The 16,400-nt window shown below is 33.3% G+C and overlaps 1 protein-coding gene across 2 annotated transcripts in view; it reads right to left on the bottom strand.

The window, feature by feature from the left end:
* Positions 1-16,400, bottom strand: part of LOC5569942 — a 228,339-nt gene that overhangs the window by 33,236 nt on the left and 178,703 nt on the right. For both annotated transcript variants that reach the window (XM_021848798.1, XM_001658787.2), the window contains exon 5: positions 9,006-9,172. In XM_021848798.1, coding sequence (XP_021704490.1) covers positions 9,020-9,172 — 153 coding nt within the window. In that variant the 3' untranslated portion in view covers positions 9,006-9,019. The remainder of the gene's footprint in view (positions 1-9,005; positions 9,173-16,400) is intronic.

Raw genomic sequence — 16,400 nt, 5'->3', positions numbered from 1 at the left:
CATAACAATCAGAAAAATCGAAACAAGAAACGATTTGAAGCACATTAGTCCCTCATTTGTTACCCACAGAAAAAAGTTTGAATTACATTATTCACGTTAGCTGTACATAACAATGAAGTTGACTGTTGATTTTTCTGTATCCACTTACCCCACGGTACCTTAATTTGATCCTTGAGACATGCATAAATGTCATTTTTGTTACCGTAAAACGGGGTTACTTTGATAGATTTTTGGAAGAAAATCGGAATACTTCTGCATTCAATTTGAAGTAATTTAATTTAATTTTTTTGAAACAAGTACTGGTATCTCAAATATCGATGATTGATTTTGAAGGGACTTATAATTTTTCATGTAATTGAAGGTCTATTTTCGATTTTGGGGTAACTTCGATAATGAGTATGTGAACACATAAAAATTGAAAACCAACTTACTGTTTGGCATCATTGCAGTTGAAACTTGATTGAAGAATGTTAAGAGAGAACGTGGATTAGATTTTGTTCAGAATTAATAGAAAACGTGTTTTAAGTTAAAACTCCATGAAAAACACCATTATAAGTCTGTATGAAATGGTATACAATAATATTTGTTAAAAAATGTCGATTGATATTTTCGTTTAGCTAGTGGATTCAACAAATCAATCGTTTTTGAGACATGAACGTATATTTTGAACAAAACCGAATGAGTTTCTTAGCGCAAATGGAGCATTGCATACTTCTAGGCGTTGAACGTTTTTTTGAAATTTCTGACTGACAGATTACAAAAATGGTCTCAGTTAATAAAAATGATCACCAAGAGATTTGAGACCGGATTAATGTTCTACTAAAACTAGCCTGTCAGGGAAATTCGACGAATCCTTTAAAATTTCATCAAATAATGATTGTAGAACAGATTGTTTGTTTCAAAAATGCTAAAATTTCATCAATTTTTAATATATATGTTATCGCTTCCAACAAAAATAGTTCTGACATGAAGCCTCAAACTGATACTTTTTACTTCTGCATTTGTTTCCCATAACTGGTTAACAGAAATTATGTTATTTCGTTTAGTACGTTGTGAGTCCCTTACTCTTAAAGTTACCCGCATTATCAAAGTTACCCCGTTTTACGGTACGCCATTTATGTTTTGATTTTGAATTTTTCATAATTAAAAATAAAATATATCTTCAGTGTATATTTTTTTCTTGCAGTCCAAAACATTCACTATAACTTTTCCACATTTTTCTTTAAAATCAACTATATCGGATCTAGAATTTTTCAAACAAATCACATGCAAAAACTCATGGGCCATTTTTAAAAGTTATCCATGAGTCAAAATTATCAATTTATCTATGGAAAACACTTAGTCTATCATGCCGGAAACATGTGCAAAATTGACTGCAAAATTAAGTTGGTCTAGTTCTGTGACTGACCGATTTGACATGGAACTCGTCTATAGTCAACCCTCCATGAGTTGATGTTCTACTATTCGCTAACGACTCATGACACCTACTAAACACACAAAAACACGGTTACTATTACTACCATAATGGTCCCTCAAACAGCTTTCCAAAGAATATCTGTACCTTGAAACGATGATCCCTGCAACACCGAAACATGGAGGATTGAATTTAGGAATTCTTAAAAATAATTCTGATCCTTTCTAAAATTGCTCTTTGAGTTCTAATAATATTTAACCAACTAAATCAGATTTCAAAAACCCTGGCTTCCTTAACACATTTTCGAAAATATCTTTCAGGAATTTTCAACTGCAAAGAAAAAATGTTACTCCTGTAAAAATAAATCGATTTGATTTATTTTTGAACAGTCATGTAAATTAATATGAAAATAAAAACCATTGAATTTCAATTGATGAAACACTATTTTTAGGACATCTCCAGCGAAATTTCTAAAGGAGTTTATCAAGAAATTGTTTGAGTATTGACATTTTTTTTACAGTTTCACTAGAATTGGAAAACATGACAGAATTCTATCGTACATTCTCATACGAATTTTCTCAGAAAAATTCTGACAAGGAACTTAAAAAAGATTAACCAGATTTCGTCAATAACGTCTATCTTTTGTGGTTATCTTGAAATTGAACCAACTATACAATTGAAAATTACCGAAATTTGAGCTTCAAAAATTTCTTAGGAATATCTTTAAGAATGCTGTACAAAGATTTTGTCAAAAATTACACAGAAACCCAATTCCTACAAACTGCAAGTATTTTTTTTTCAACAATCAATGACGTAGAATCAAAAAAGATGAGAGATGTTTCTAAATTTGTTACGAGCCGTAGAGTAAGGTGGGGCATAAGTTCGACCTTAGTGGAATAATCACTATTTTCAGAAAACAACTATAACAGTTGAAAAGAAATAAATACCAGTCAATTAACCTTTAACATGTCGACAACAATTTTGCTGTACAAATTTGTGTCAAAATATTTACCCATTTTTAAATTAAACAAGATTTTGTTTTTATTTTGTTTCATGCAATGCAAGTTCGACCAAAAATTACAATTTTCATGTAATAAAACTACAAACAGTCATAAATTTGCCAAATCTTCATCAATTTCCATCACATTTGGAGTAAAAGTCTTTTACTTGAATTGCATAGTCGAATCACCTAGTCGAATTCATGAAAATTTGATTTGAATTGAGCTTAAAATTACAAAAAGAAACATTTGCCCCATTTGAGCTTTTGCCCCTTTTAATCTATATTAAGTATTTAAAAATCGGATATAATGGAGAAAGAGTGCGAAAAAATGCGTCAAAACTGCTAGGTAATTTATGGACGATCCCATAGTAAAAACACATACAAACAGACGTAACCGCAAGTACAATCCCCAACAACCAAGAGTTCGGTCGAAAGGGCATGTTTTAGCTTAGTGAGCTCACTTTTTAAGTGATTAATCAAACTTTACAAAACTACAAAGTTTACCAAAATTGTTTACGTTGTTTAGAGAATGATATTTACCTTCAAACAGTAAAAAAGTTCAATTCATACTTGTTCATAAGCTACTCATCCGACAATCAAGTTCAGGTTATAGCCGTAGTGTACTCTTAATCATCGAAAAAGCATTCAGTGAAGCTAGGTTTATACTAAAGTAAACTATGGAGTTCACTGCTTAAGGCCCAAGTAAAAATGGTGCAAAAATCAAAACTTAAAAAGCAGTTTTCTCTTTTTAAATAGACAAACCGAAGAAAATAAAAACACACAGCTCTTTTATTAGCCAAATAAAAATGCTATGTGTTGTTATTTTCATCAATTTGTTGTTTTAAAAGGAGAAAACTGCTTTTTCAGTTTTTACTTTTGTGCCATTTTGTCTTGCGCCTTAAGTACAATCCGAACTATTGGTTGCATGGGTTATCTGTATAAAACAATATAGTCACGCGAATATTAATGTTTAATGCTTTAAATACAGTGTTTGGCATACCGGGAACTAGATGGCGGTAGTGCGCAAACGTTCAGCTCAAACAAAAGCGATACGAGCGCCACGAGTGAATCTTCAGTCAACTAACGAATATCAGAATAGGGTCCTAAAGCCCTGTTCCAATTTAAGTGCCGAACGCTTAAGTTTGGGCCAATAACACATGTTAACTCAATTTTTTTTAATGTTTTTCGTTTGTTTAAGTAAAGTTTTATGTTGTTTTTTAGATTTTGTCACACCCCCTTGGATTAACCTCAAATTTTGGGTGTGTTTTGTTTTCCGTGTCCCTTCCGAAATGTCAGAGAGGAACTAAAATCCCTGTGGTGTTTTTGTCGACTAGGCGAATGTCAAACATGACCAAAAGTGTCAAGGTTCATTTATGGAACAAATTTTTAAATTAAAGTTCAAATATGATATATCCGTTATTTGATCGGGAAAAATTGCTGAAGGATTTGCAGTAACATGCTCTTTCGTATTATTGAATACATTTTAGGACTCTGTTGGGCGCAATTTTACTTTGTGGTTAAAATGTCTGTATTCTTATTTTTTCTACATTACGTCCCAACTTAGACAGAACTTGCTTCTTAGTGAAGAGTGAAGTGCACCTACAGTTATCAACTGTCACATTTTATTGTCTATAGGACTCGGCACAAAATTCTTCCTTTCTCTTTGACTCTTCCATGCAATTTGTAAACAACAAGGCCAGTAAAAGTCAAAATCCCATGTAAAATCAAAACAATGCAGAGCCCCATTGAACATTGTTGCATTTCTCGATTACTTTTTCAAATCGACGTAATAAAAGTATAAACGGATTTAAGGAAATTCGCTAAAGAAGTCACAAGCTGTCTTCTAAAACTGCGTTTAAATTTAACATGCAAACTACGGAGTTTCTACTATTTCCCACAAAAATTTGATGACAAAATGATATATCGTTTTGTTCAATTACTTATGACATTTTTGCACCAGTGTAAAATCGACTCAAGAAGTGTTTTGTTTTGATTCGTGGTTAAGCCACCTTGTTTTTCCATAGACGTTCTAAAAGTGAAAATCGAGTTGGTTTAGAGTGAAATGTGTTGAATTTTGACTGCAGAGTACGATGAATCGATATTGAAAATCGGAAAAGTTTCTCCGAAGATGCTTAACGATTACCAATTTGAGGAGAGGGTTCGGATTTGTCATCATACAGTGCGCTACGACTAGTAGGGCCCATTGTTCAAAAAGTTACCCAATAATCGGGAAAACAATTGCCAAGTAAAAAAATTATAACGAAATTGTGATTCAATGGTTTGAAGTACGCCACTGGAGATAAATGAGCTAAAGTTCATCATTGTCCTATGAGGCTCTGCACAAAAATTTGTCACTCTCTTTCACTCCTTCACAGAAGCTAACAACAATGCCATGAAAGGCCAAAATCTCATACAAGATCAAAACAGTGTAGACCTCGTCACAATGTCACCGTTTTCAAACCTTGTCATGTGCTTCAAATATTTCACATTTTTGTATGTATAGTATACCTTGAATCATCCTTAATTCCCGGAAAAAATAGCTCTCAGTCGTGGACAAACAGGGCATTGCATTATTCAGTTTAATAGAACGATCGACCACGGTATCTGGCTGGCTACTCTCATATTCTGTTTTGCATTTCTAGGTTGTCCTTTGAAGCGCTTTTATCCCCCCGGAAAGCATGTACAAACACAAATCGCAAAATGTAAACCGCTTTGAGCGTTGCCATGTTGATCCTTTTTTTTAAATCTCTCGTCGCACAGTGGCCGGAAATGGGAACTTTTAACCGATTCACTTGCGAATTTGCAAAATGAGACCAATCATGGTGTTTATTTTTGACAATGTAACTTTTAAGAAGTGTCTGAACCTTATTACATCGTGGTTTGTTTATCAGAACTTATCTTTTTCTGTTTGTATTTCAGACAGATCCTGCATCTTAGCTTAATGTTTTATACATATTTCCAGAGCCATAACAACAGTCGTATCGGTAAATGCGCAGCTATTCACGTAGACCAAGCTGAGGGTCGTGGGTTTGAATCCCATCGATCAAGGATCCTTTCGTAAAAGAATTTTTCTCAACTTCCCAGGGCATAGAGTATCTACGTACCTGCCACACGATATTCTTCTTCTTTTTCTTCTTCTTCTTCTTATTGGCATTAACGTCCTCACTGGGACAGAGCTTGCTTCTCAGCTTAGTGATCTTATGAGCACTTCCACAGTTATTAACTGAGAGCTTTCTTTGCCAAAGTTGCCATTTTCGCACTTGTATATCGTGTGGCAGGTACGATGATACTCTATGCCCAGTGAAGTCAAGGAAATTTCCATTACGAACTGGGAATCGAACCCACATACCTTCAGCATGGCTTTGCTTTGTAGCTGCGGACGCTAACCACTCGGCTAAGGAAGGCCCCAATGAATGAAAGCTCTCAGTTAATAACTGAGGAAGTGTTCATAAGAACACTACGCTGAGAGGCAGGCTCTGTTCCAGTGAGGACGTAATGGCAAGAAAAAGAAGAACTCTTTTATCTGAAATGGGTAGCTCAACTTTCGACCTCGAGGAGGAAATCTAATCTTCACATTATTCGTGATTTAATTTCCGTCCAATAAAAACCAACATCATGGAATTCCAATCAGGTGAGATAACATTTTTCTCTGGAATAGGGGAAATACAATGGGGTGACAAAAAGTGTCGCTGCCCGTGCCAACGTAGGAGAATGGAAACAGCTGTTTACCTCGAGCAATAAATGTCGGTTTTCTTAGAGAATGCTCGTTTTTCATGGATATAAAGAAAACGCTAGCGTTAAACAACCAAGATGACGATTGAGGGGATCAACAGTATGGGAAAAAGTGGGACAATCAATTTTCGATTCTTAACTTCTTTGTGTTAATCTTTAAAATGATTCCTTCGGAATCGTTTCCCAGAGTCAATCCTATCGTGAACATTTTACAGGATTTTCTACGAAGATATCTCGTAAAACACTAGTACTAATAAAAATATGTATTATACTATCAGATAGCAATTTATCTGAGCACAATTCTTGGGAATCCTTCAGAAATTCAATCGTAGATTACTTCATGATTTTTCAAAAGAAAATTTCAGAATTTGCTTTAGAAATTTCTTCTTGAATTATTGCAATTTTTTTGCAGGATTTTTTTAAAGGTTTGTCCATGAATTGTGTCATGAATATCAAATTACCTGAGAAATGCCAAAAATCTTTATTTGCGGATGACACAGACCTCTCCGCCAAAGTACAAAACCTGCGTATCATTGCAAAAAAAGTTTAGATATTTTTTTTTTGCATTTGCAAAATTTGAAGATTTCTCCTAATGCTTCTAGAGCTTAACTTATAATATTCCCACATAAACCAAAAGCGTTTTATTTGAAACCTTCAAGTAGACATGTTGTCACGATGAGAGGGGTTCCAGTAAATTGGTCAGATGAAGTTAACTATCTAGGGCTCATGCTAGATAAAAATTTAACTTTCTAAAATCACATTGAGGGCATTGAAGCCAAATGTAACAAATATGTATCCACTTAATAATAGAAAATCAAAACTTCGTCTTAAGAACAAGCTTTTGATCTTCAACCAAATTTTCAGGCCAGCCATGTTGTATGCTGTACCAATATGGACTAGCTGTTGTAATATGAGAAAGAAATCTCTGCATAGGGTTCAAAATAAAATGTTGAAAATGATTCTGAAGCTCCTGATATAGTACTAATGATTTACATAGAATATCTTATGTTGAAACATTGGAAACAATGTCAAATAAAATTATTAATTTTTGACAAAAATCATTGCAGTCTTTTATTGCCACGACTAATGCGTTATATATTTAGGTTAAGTTAGGTTGAGTAAATTGAAAACTTTTTTTCTCTCTAATAAGCAGGTGAAATCAACTTATATATAAAAGTTCTGAACTGCTACGGCAAATGAAATGGAATGTTGTTAACCAAAAGTTATCAAAGCTTAATTTTGTTTTACCAAAATAGGGTGATAGTGTTGTCTAACACAGAACACCTAGATATAAGAGATGAATGTAATGTTTGGGATAATACTAATTAAAAATAAAAAAATCAAATAAAAAATGAACAGGAATAATCTAAGACATAAAATTACTGATTAATTATGCACAAGTTTGGAAAAGCATTTAGCAAATAGGAAAGTTAAGAATGATGGAACATTCTGAATTTTATTTTACATGGCATCTCCATTAAGATCACAAGCTCATCAACTGGTACATTGAATCCAAGATATAAAAAAGAATCGATCTACGATGCGTCCCAAGTCCTGAGCTAAGACTTTCTAAATCATCGTGAAATATTATTATCATTATTATCTTTATTAAGGAGATTTTAAGCCTTATGGCTGGTTCATCTCCGTTTCGTGAAATATGACGAGAAATATAAATTTATATAAATAGAAAATATAAAGGATTCAAAGATCCATTTTACATCACTTCTGATCATCGTCTCGGTATTGCTATCAATGTTGTATAAATCAAACTTTAAGCTATAGGTACTTGCGTAGAGATATTGACTATTGTTTCGCTATCAATTGTTAATCTAAGTTTATGTACAAAACAAAATAAAAAAGAGTTGATTTCAATAGTGTTTGCATGTCAAATTTTCATCTAAAAGGAAAAGTTTTGATATAGCTACGGAATTTGCCAGAGAAAAATGTGGTTCCATCTCACCGGAAATTGCTCTCGAAGGAAATTTTTACGCCCTAAATAATGAAAAAGCTGAACTACCAGCAACGATATCCACTACCAGTCCATTGAAATCCGTTATCACTGTGGCCGCTTTTCCTTCCTATGAAATCTTTGATGTACGAATCATCAGAAAAATGTTCTGCCGTATCGTTTTTATCTATGTCTACTTAACCTGTCCCTATAGTAACTTGAAACTTGCTGTTTTATCTTTGGTACGTCCCGTCGCTTTGGAACCGTTTTTGTCACTGTACTTTCTAGGTGTATGCGGTAAAAGTTGGAATCTCCCTTTTGACTTTGATGGTTGTATGAACCTAATTCAAAGGAATGCCGAGAATTCTGCTGCTTTTGCTGTTTTTGCTCACTCTAAGGAAAACGGTAGAAAATGTTTCTAGTTTCGAAGGCAAGAGAATTGGTATTTATTACCCTAGGTTAAAGAAACTCTAAACTGTACAATGGATGTTGTTTTGCTTTTTTTTCTGGTAAATTGCTGGAAAGATTGATGAAAAGGTAACTTGAAATTGAACAAAGTTTTCTTTTGGTTGGTTAAATTGGTTACGGTAACCCGGCGTTCAGTTGTTAGCACAACTGAAAAATACGCTCTATCAACTGTTTGCTTCCGTTTGCGTTTTATAAACTTTGCTTGTTGCAATCATTATTTTCAATGTGTATAAACCCTAAGTTTAATTATTATCGTTAAAAATTGGTTGTTCATAAATCTCTGCCCTTATTAATGTTTTTGTTTTAGTAAGAATTAGTGGTTTGTGATTTGTTGTATTTTTTGTTTGTTATTCCTAATTTAGATTTGTTTCCTAGCATCTAGCTCTCTTAGATGTGCCTGGCAATTTTAGTATAAAAAGATTACGCAGAAAAAGGTTGCTTACGATTTGCGGTAAAGCTAAGACGAAAGAAACAGCCTATGTCGTAGACTGGTAGATACTATCACTAGCAGGGCGGTCACCCCAAGCAGGTAGTTCACCGTACTGGACGTCTTCAGTGGATGGTTGGCACTGTTGCCAGCTAGGATTTCGGCACGCTTTCGCAATCGAGCCTGTAATGAGAAAATATTGAAAAATAGTTAAGTTAATATTGTCAGTTACACTGAGTAAGCATCTAAAACACTAAGATTGGTATTTAATGGTAGTTTCCTCGAGTATTCTCGTCAAGCAATTTGAGTTTGGGAAGAATCAAATATGACGTCCATCGTTTTTCGGAATTTGTAGACCCTCTCCTTCCTCTGTCACGCATTTTCCAATACCTAATACAAGTACTGTCGTACTTTCAAAGACTCTCCCTCACGCCCAAATGATGGACGCCATTAATGTATATCTGTTTTGCTGGTGGTTTCACAGATGGCGGTTACATTGTATAGTTGCAGTTTATTGCAAAAAGAGGATATCCGTCGTTAGAAGAAGCAAAGAGTTTTGGTTCTATTGATTACCATTGGATTCATCAAATATTCGAAAACTGTCATCTGCCGTCATAAGCTTAAGCAACGATTCGCAAAAAAAATGTCCCTATGGAAGAGCATTCCATTGCATATACAGTACTGAACAGAATAAAGTACGCATTGGCCGTTTTTCCATACAAAATGATTAAGTTTGGAGTCTTATATCTCGGTTGCTAATTGTCCGATTGACCTGAAATTTTCACCGCAGCTTGAAAGTAATTTCAAATTTGCTAGGCTAGAAATTCATAGTTTTTCATTAACGAACTTTTAAGTTATCGCCAATCTCAAATTTTGATACAAATGACAAAATTTTAAAGTAAAAATAATTTTTAAATGAAAATATTTAGAGCAATATGTCCTTCTGCAAAAATGTATAATTTGATAAGACACACACATTTGCAGAACATAATTTTTCGGTAAAACTGATTGTTTTCAAAATATTTTCAAAATTAAATTTTGCAATTTTTTGCAAATTGAGAGATTTTCAATAATTTAAAAGATTGTGTTTCAAATGCAGTGATATTTTAATTGAGTAAAATCTATGTTATGTCTAGGCTGTTGTGAAAATTTCAGATCAATCGGAACACTAAAAGCTGAGATTCAGATCTCCAAACTTGACCATTTTGTATGGGAAAACGGCCAATGCGTACTTTATTCTGTCCAGTACTGTATGTAAGCGTAACTATGAAACGATCAAATGAACTGTAAAATGTTATTAAGATTGAAAAACTCATGCATGATTTTTTGGCTACTGAATTTTACGTGCAGTAACTTGCCGCAAAATCAAACAACACGAAATTCTGAAATTCTAGTTATACGATAACTTATTAAACTCTGGCAGAGATTGCTACAGATATCACTTTAGCTTGCAGTATTGATAAGCTCATACTCGAGTCAATAACTCTCATGTGAAAGCATATTCATTTGAGATATCTCTGTAACCTTAAACTGTTGAATTTATCATTCCTTGTCAAAACTAATTCACCTGAAAAAAACATTGGCGTCCGTGTTGTGCAGGTAACAAAAAAAAAAAAAAAACAAAATGTGCATGAGAAAAGAAAACAAATCGCGTTAGTAATGTTTGGTCCGTTTAATATATTGAGGCTCGTTTGTGAGCGAACGACGGAATCCGGATCAAGTGTGTCCGGTTCGTGTTGTGCGGGTAAAAACAAAAGAACAGTGTGCGGGAGAAAAAAAAAGTGCGTCAGCGCGTGTTTGGTCCTTTGAATCTGTTGCATGTTTCTGTGGAGCAGAATCAGCATCGTGACCAGTTCGCTTAATAAGCGCACTATCGGTATCGATCATCCTAGTAAATGCTTACGTATTCATTTCAAACTAGGGGAGGTGTACCAGTGTTGGCCACCCTAAGGAAAAATATTGTTTATACATAAATCGAAAGACCTTTGGTTACTGTCAATACATTAAACAAAAGCTTTCAATCCAGCAGGGAAGATATAAAAACTAATCAGAAACTCTGTTTTTGTATTAAAAATGGGGGTGGCGAATACTGGACCACTTGCACCGGTATTCGCCACGATTTTAATTTCGGTTCCTGAATTCGCCACCTACGTTGATTTCTTATGGAGGGTGGCGAATCAGGAACACCATGGCGAAAAATAGGTGCAAAGGAGCAAAAATTTTAAGGAAAATATTTTTTCTATTATTTTCTAAGGAAATTTCGCGGTTTCCAAGAATGTTTCCGTATCATCTTAAAGCTATTTAGCGAACACTAAACAATTGGCAACCACATATGTCGTAAAACGGTAAATAATCCGGGGTGGCGAATAACTGGTGCATGGCGAATACCGGTACCCTACATCTTTATCGTTTCCAAACAAAAAAAAAAAAAAAAAAACGAGCAATTCGTCGAGTGATTTTTTTTTCAATGAATCATATTATTTTGTTCCTCTGTAATGTCGCCTCAGGATTCTTCTGAAAAATTGAACACAGATTCATCCAATTAATTTCCATAGATTTTTTTTCTTCAAATAGCATTAGCGATTTTTCTGGGATTTTTTAAAATAAATTTACTTAAAAATTTACTAAAGCATGTTACACTTCATTCTTGAACTACTTCTTCAAAATTCTCCAGCAATTCCATCAGGTGTTCTCTCAGGTCGAATAAATTACTCTATAAATTCTTCCGAATGTTAATACAGGGATTCTTCCATAAATAACATCTGTAAATTTATTCACTCTCCATTTTTGGTTCAAAAATATTACATTTTTTAGGGATTTCTCTACAAATTACTCTCTGAGTCACATCAAATCCATATTCAATTTCAATTAGATTTCTGGTGATGTTTCTGGAGTAACACACAAAAAAGTTTTTGAAGAACTTTTAAAGACATGTTTTTTAGATAATTCAATAATTCAGCTTAAATTTAATTCCGAAAATTTTTCTAAATTTCTGTTGAAAAATTTGAAAATTCACCGTAGAATTTATGAAACTTTTTTATATATTCACAGAAAAGCTCAAGTGGTTCTTGTAGGATGTACATTAGGAATTATTATCCATTTTTCTTCGTCTATTTATAGCAGACAATGATTGGAGTGGAAAATGTTTACATAAATTTCGAAGTTTCATGATACTATGGCGAACAGAATGATGTAGAAAGCTTTTTTTCTACTTGCAGAAATTGCAAACAAATTATGGTGTTATGCTAGAACTGTACGAGTTTCACTTGAAAATGTTGGCAGTATTTTTCAGGATTTTATCACATTTAAATCTTGGAGGAAATTTTTGCATTACTTTGAAAATTTTTAGATTATTTCCTATTGAGCTTTCAGAAATAAGAAAACATTATAAAAATGGCGCAATTTTTGAAAACTCCTGGAATTTACCTTTTTTAGGATTTTTAAAGTGTTGCTTTTTGGAGTATGAAAAGATTTTTTTACGAAGTACCTCAAAAAAGTGTCATGCGAAGGAAGCAGAAACAAAAACATGTTGGAGCAGGTAGAAACAACAGATGAACCTCGAAACAACGAAAGATAAGGGGTTATTTATGATATTTTCTCTAAACGTGGATGATTACAGGACAATTCAAACTTCTTTAATTAATAAAAAAGAAACAATTTCTCAAAAAGTTGCATCAGAATCTTCTTTAGAAAATTACCTTGAAATTTCATAATTCCTTGCTTGACTTCTAGATTTCCCAGAATTCTGCCAGAGAATCTCTAGGAAATTGCCCTAAAGTTGCACAAGAATTCAATAACAGAATATGTATTTTAAAAATGATCGATAAAACTATTTCTAAAGAAATGTTTTACAAAAGATCCTTACAGATGATTATAATATATATATATATATATATATATATATATATATATATATATATATATATATATATATATATATATATATATATATATATATATATATATATATATATCTTGTTTATATGTAATATATATTATAATACCTCAATAAATCCCATCCATCTGCAAATTGCCAAAAGTTTTTCCATATATTCTTTTTTCAGAAACATAATTACTCCTGAGGTTTTCAACAAATTTCTTTTGAGGATTCAAAGGCAAGAGGCGTTTCAAAGCACTTTTCGTGGAAAATTATTGTATAGACCAGAACATTTTGTGAATATATTCAAAACACTTTCGATGAACTTCGTATAAGAATTTGTAATGATTATTTTGTGAAAGTTATTTGAAGGAACTCACAGACGAATTACTAGTTGAACTTTCAGCGAAATAACTCAGTGAAGCGGAGATTCGCTGGTTGGAACAAGACTGTCTTAGTGTCTTCCATCTAGCGAATCCGATCCGTTAGTTGGAACGACTAACAGCTGGTGAAAATACTCCAGACTAACGCATCTGGAGAGCAATTCGTCACGAAACGCACATATACATACACATTTTTTCTATATATAGAGACTTCAATGCGACAGTACTAATACGTCAAAGTCAGTTTGACATCTTCTCTTGACATTCGAGTGCTTTTTAGTTGGATTTTTTTTACAACCTCCGAACATCCAACCATCGAGTCATTCCATGCAGCGGTCCCCCAACGAGCGATTCCCCACTGTATAAGATATGACAGAATCAATGATTTTTTAAGGAATTGCAAATGAAAACTTTGAACTTTTGTAATGTTAAGTATCTTTCTAGTTGATTCCGGGAACACATATAAATTATTCAAGTAATATCGAAGAGTGGCTTCAAAAGTTTTGCTACAAATCTGTTGGAAAGCATAAAGAGAAGGCTGAGTGCCTAATGTTTACATTCACTTTGTATAGCTTTGTTACACTCAAAAAAATCCAAACGTCATTGCTACGTGAAAAATCACGTAGATCATTCCAAATTCATTTTACCTTCACTTCACCTGACTAAGATAAAGATCACTAAACCATTCATAACCACCAAATAGTGACTCGGTAATGTTTACTGAGGTTACCTATCGCGCTTACGTGGAATTCACGTAGTTGCCTGAGTTCATTTTGACATTTGCATAGTGTACGTACATTCGCTGTTGAGCTCAAATCCTAAGATGGCGCCCGCTCGATTTTTGAAGAACTTCAGAAGCTGCTGCTGCTTTAAACACTGTGTAAGATTGATTTCAAGGTAAATATGCTTTGAATACAGAAGAATCCCTGCATTACTTCATATTTTATACGTGATTTTGATTTATAACTTCTATTAATTATAGCACGCGAAGGCTTCAATATGGCAGACCAAACTCACAAAATTGGGGAAACAGGATTCAAAATGCTCTGACAATAAAAGTATCACAATCTTTTAAGTTTGTTTACATTGGGAATTAGTTTTCTTCCAAAGCCTATTAGAAATAAGATTGGTCTTTTTACAGTTAAATTTAATGCAAAACCATCTACGTCCTATTGAAACGCTTCGTAAAGGCTACCGGAAAATCCACGTAGCTCTTACGTTTAGCGGCGGTGGAATGGACGAACTTCAAAAGTTCATGCGTTCATTCTGGGTTACCTATGATTAACGTAAGAGCTACGTGGAAAGTGCGATGGAAAAAAATCACGTATGTTTTCACGTAACAATGACGTTTGGATTATTTTGAGTGTATGATTATCAGGAATAGAGGGATAACAGTACCCGGATAAAAACGTATCATTCAGTGAATGGAATAAACAATACAGCGTATTGTAATTGAATGTCTAAGCAACATTATTCTTGTTTGAATATAGAATTCTAAAACAATATTACATACTGTAACCGAACACTGTATTGTTTTTTATTGGTTTTATACTTTAACATTTTTGTCAAATTCCTATTTTCCCGTAAAGCAACTGTTACTTTTTTCTATGTAGCTTGGCTGCAAGAAGTAAACAAAACAAGTTCAGAAAGTTGGGTGAAAAATATTCAAAATGTAAAAATAAGTAGTTTTGTAGAAGTCCCTTGACATTAACTGTGAGGTCGAATGAAACCATGATAAATATCTTTATTTATATAGGAGTTAAAATTCTTGTGCTATTGTTGACACGAATATCCGGTAAGTCGGGAAACAATCCATACAAAATACAAATTCTTTACTTTTTACCACCAATTGAACTACAGTTCGTTGAATTGTTTTTGTATTGTAAAACAATAAACAATTTGATATTCAAGACAATACATGAACAATTTATCGTATTTTATTTTCAAAATGTATGTATGAGAAAATATCTATGTTTGTATTGTTACGAACTCATACATTAAATTGGAAAAATTTCATATACCATACAGTGAATTGTTCAAAACAATTTATTGTACTGTAATTTTACAATATAATGTATTTCCAATGTTTTGAATCGTACTGTTATAATACAGTGGGATTCCGTTTTTGGCAACAAAGTTGAAATTTTCAGTTGCCAAAAACGGAACCGTGCCTAAATCGGAACCCATATTTTAAATTTTATTTTTCGACTATTGGTTTTGAAAGCATCATTACAATGTTAATACATCATTTTTATGGAATCATAAGGCGTTGAGACTTCGAAATGGTTCACTACGAAGCATTTTCCCGAAGGGTTATACTATGCTATGAATCTATTGCTCTGTAATATTAAATCTGGCTAACGATTTTCTGGTCGCGTTTTTACGCCTCAACGTCCTCAATTATTTTTTAGAAGCTTTATGCATAATTTTAGTATAAGAGGGCCTTGTAAAACCAATAATCGCATAAGTGACTTTTATTGAAGAACTGGACATTTTCTTAAAACTATGAGAGAAAACGAAAACAAAAATGTTTTCTTTTAAAGACGTATTTGCGAATCAAAAGCGCTGGGTATTGCAAAACGGCATGGCCTTTTTTCTAATTAAATGAACAATTAAAATCAGTTTAACTTTTGGACTTTAGCATAAAATCTGAAAAATTCGGTAAGTTTAGAATTGCTCGTTCAATTTATGTTTCTGATAAAGTAAAGCATTTTATAATGAATGAATGACTGTATCAAAAGGGCAAACATAAACATGAGAAGATGCATAAATGTCTTGTAATTGTGTAGAATTTAATTTTTACTTGAAATAATTTTTAATTCAGCTTGATATATGTTTTACACCTGCACACGTAGGATCTCGCATAGAGTTCTCAGGATCTTGCTAAGGATTTTGCTATGCGTTAACATCTTGGAATTCCGCTGCGATGTTGCCGTAAATTCTCAAGTCTCCGATGAAAAAAATTAAAACTTTATTATTATTAGGCTACCACTAGCACACCTCAAATTCTTCTGGGAACCTTTTCAAAATCCTCAAGCTTTCGCCGAAAATATTAAAAAAAAACTACTAGAAATTCACATTATCCCGCTTAAAATTTACAAGACACCCTACACCGTGTCCAATATATTCTCATACACTTTTTCTTTTCTTT

The sequence above is a fragment of the Aedes aegypti genome, chromosome 3 (genome assembly GCF_002204515.2).
Source record: "Aedes aegypti strain LVP_AGWG chromosome 3, AaegL5.0 Primary Assembly, whole genome shotgun sequence".
In the NCBI taxonomy this organism is placed as follows: domain Eukaryota; kingdom Metazoa; phylum Arthropoda; class Insecta; order Diptera; family Culicidae; genus Aedes; species Aedes aegypti.
The sequence above is the reverse complement of the archived record's forward strand: the minus strand, read 5'-3'. Positions and strand labels throughout refer to the sequence as shown.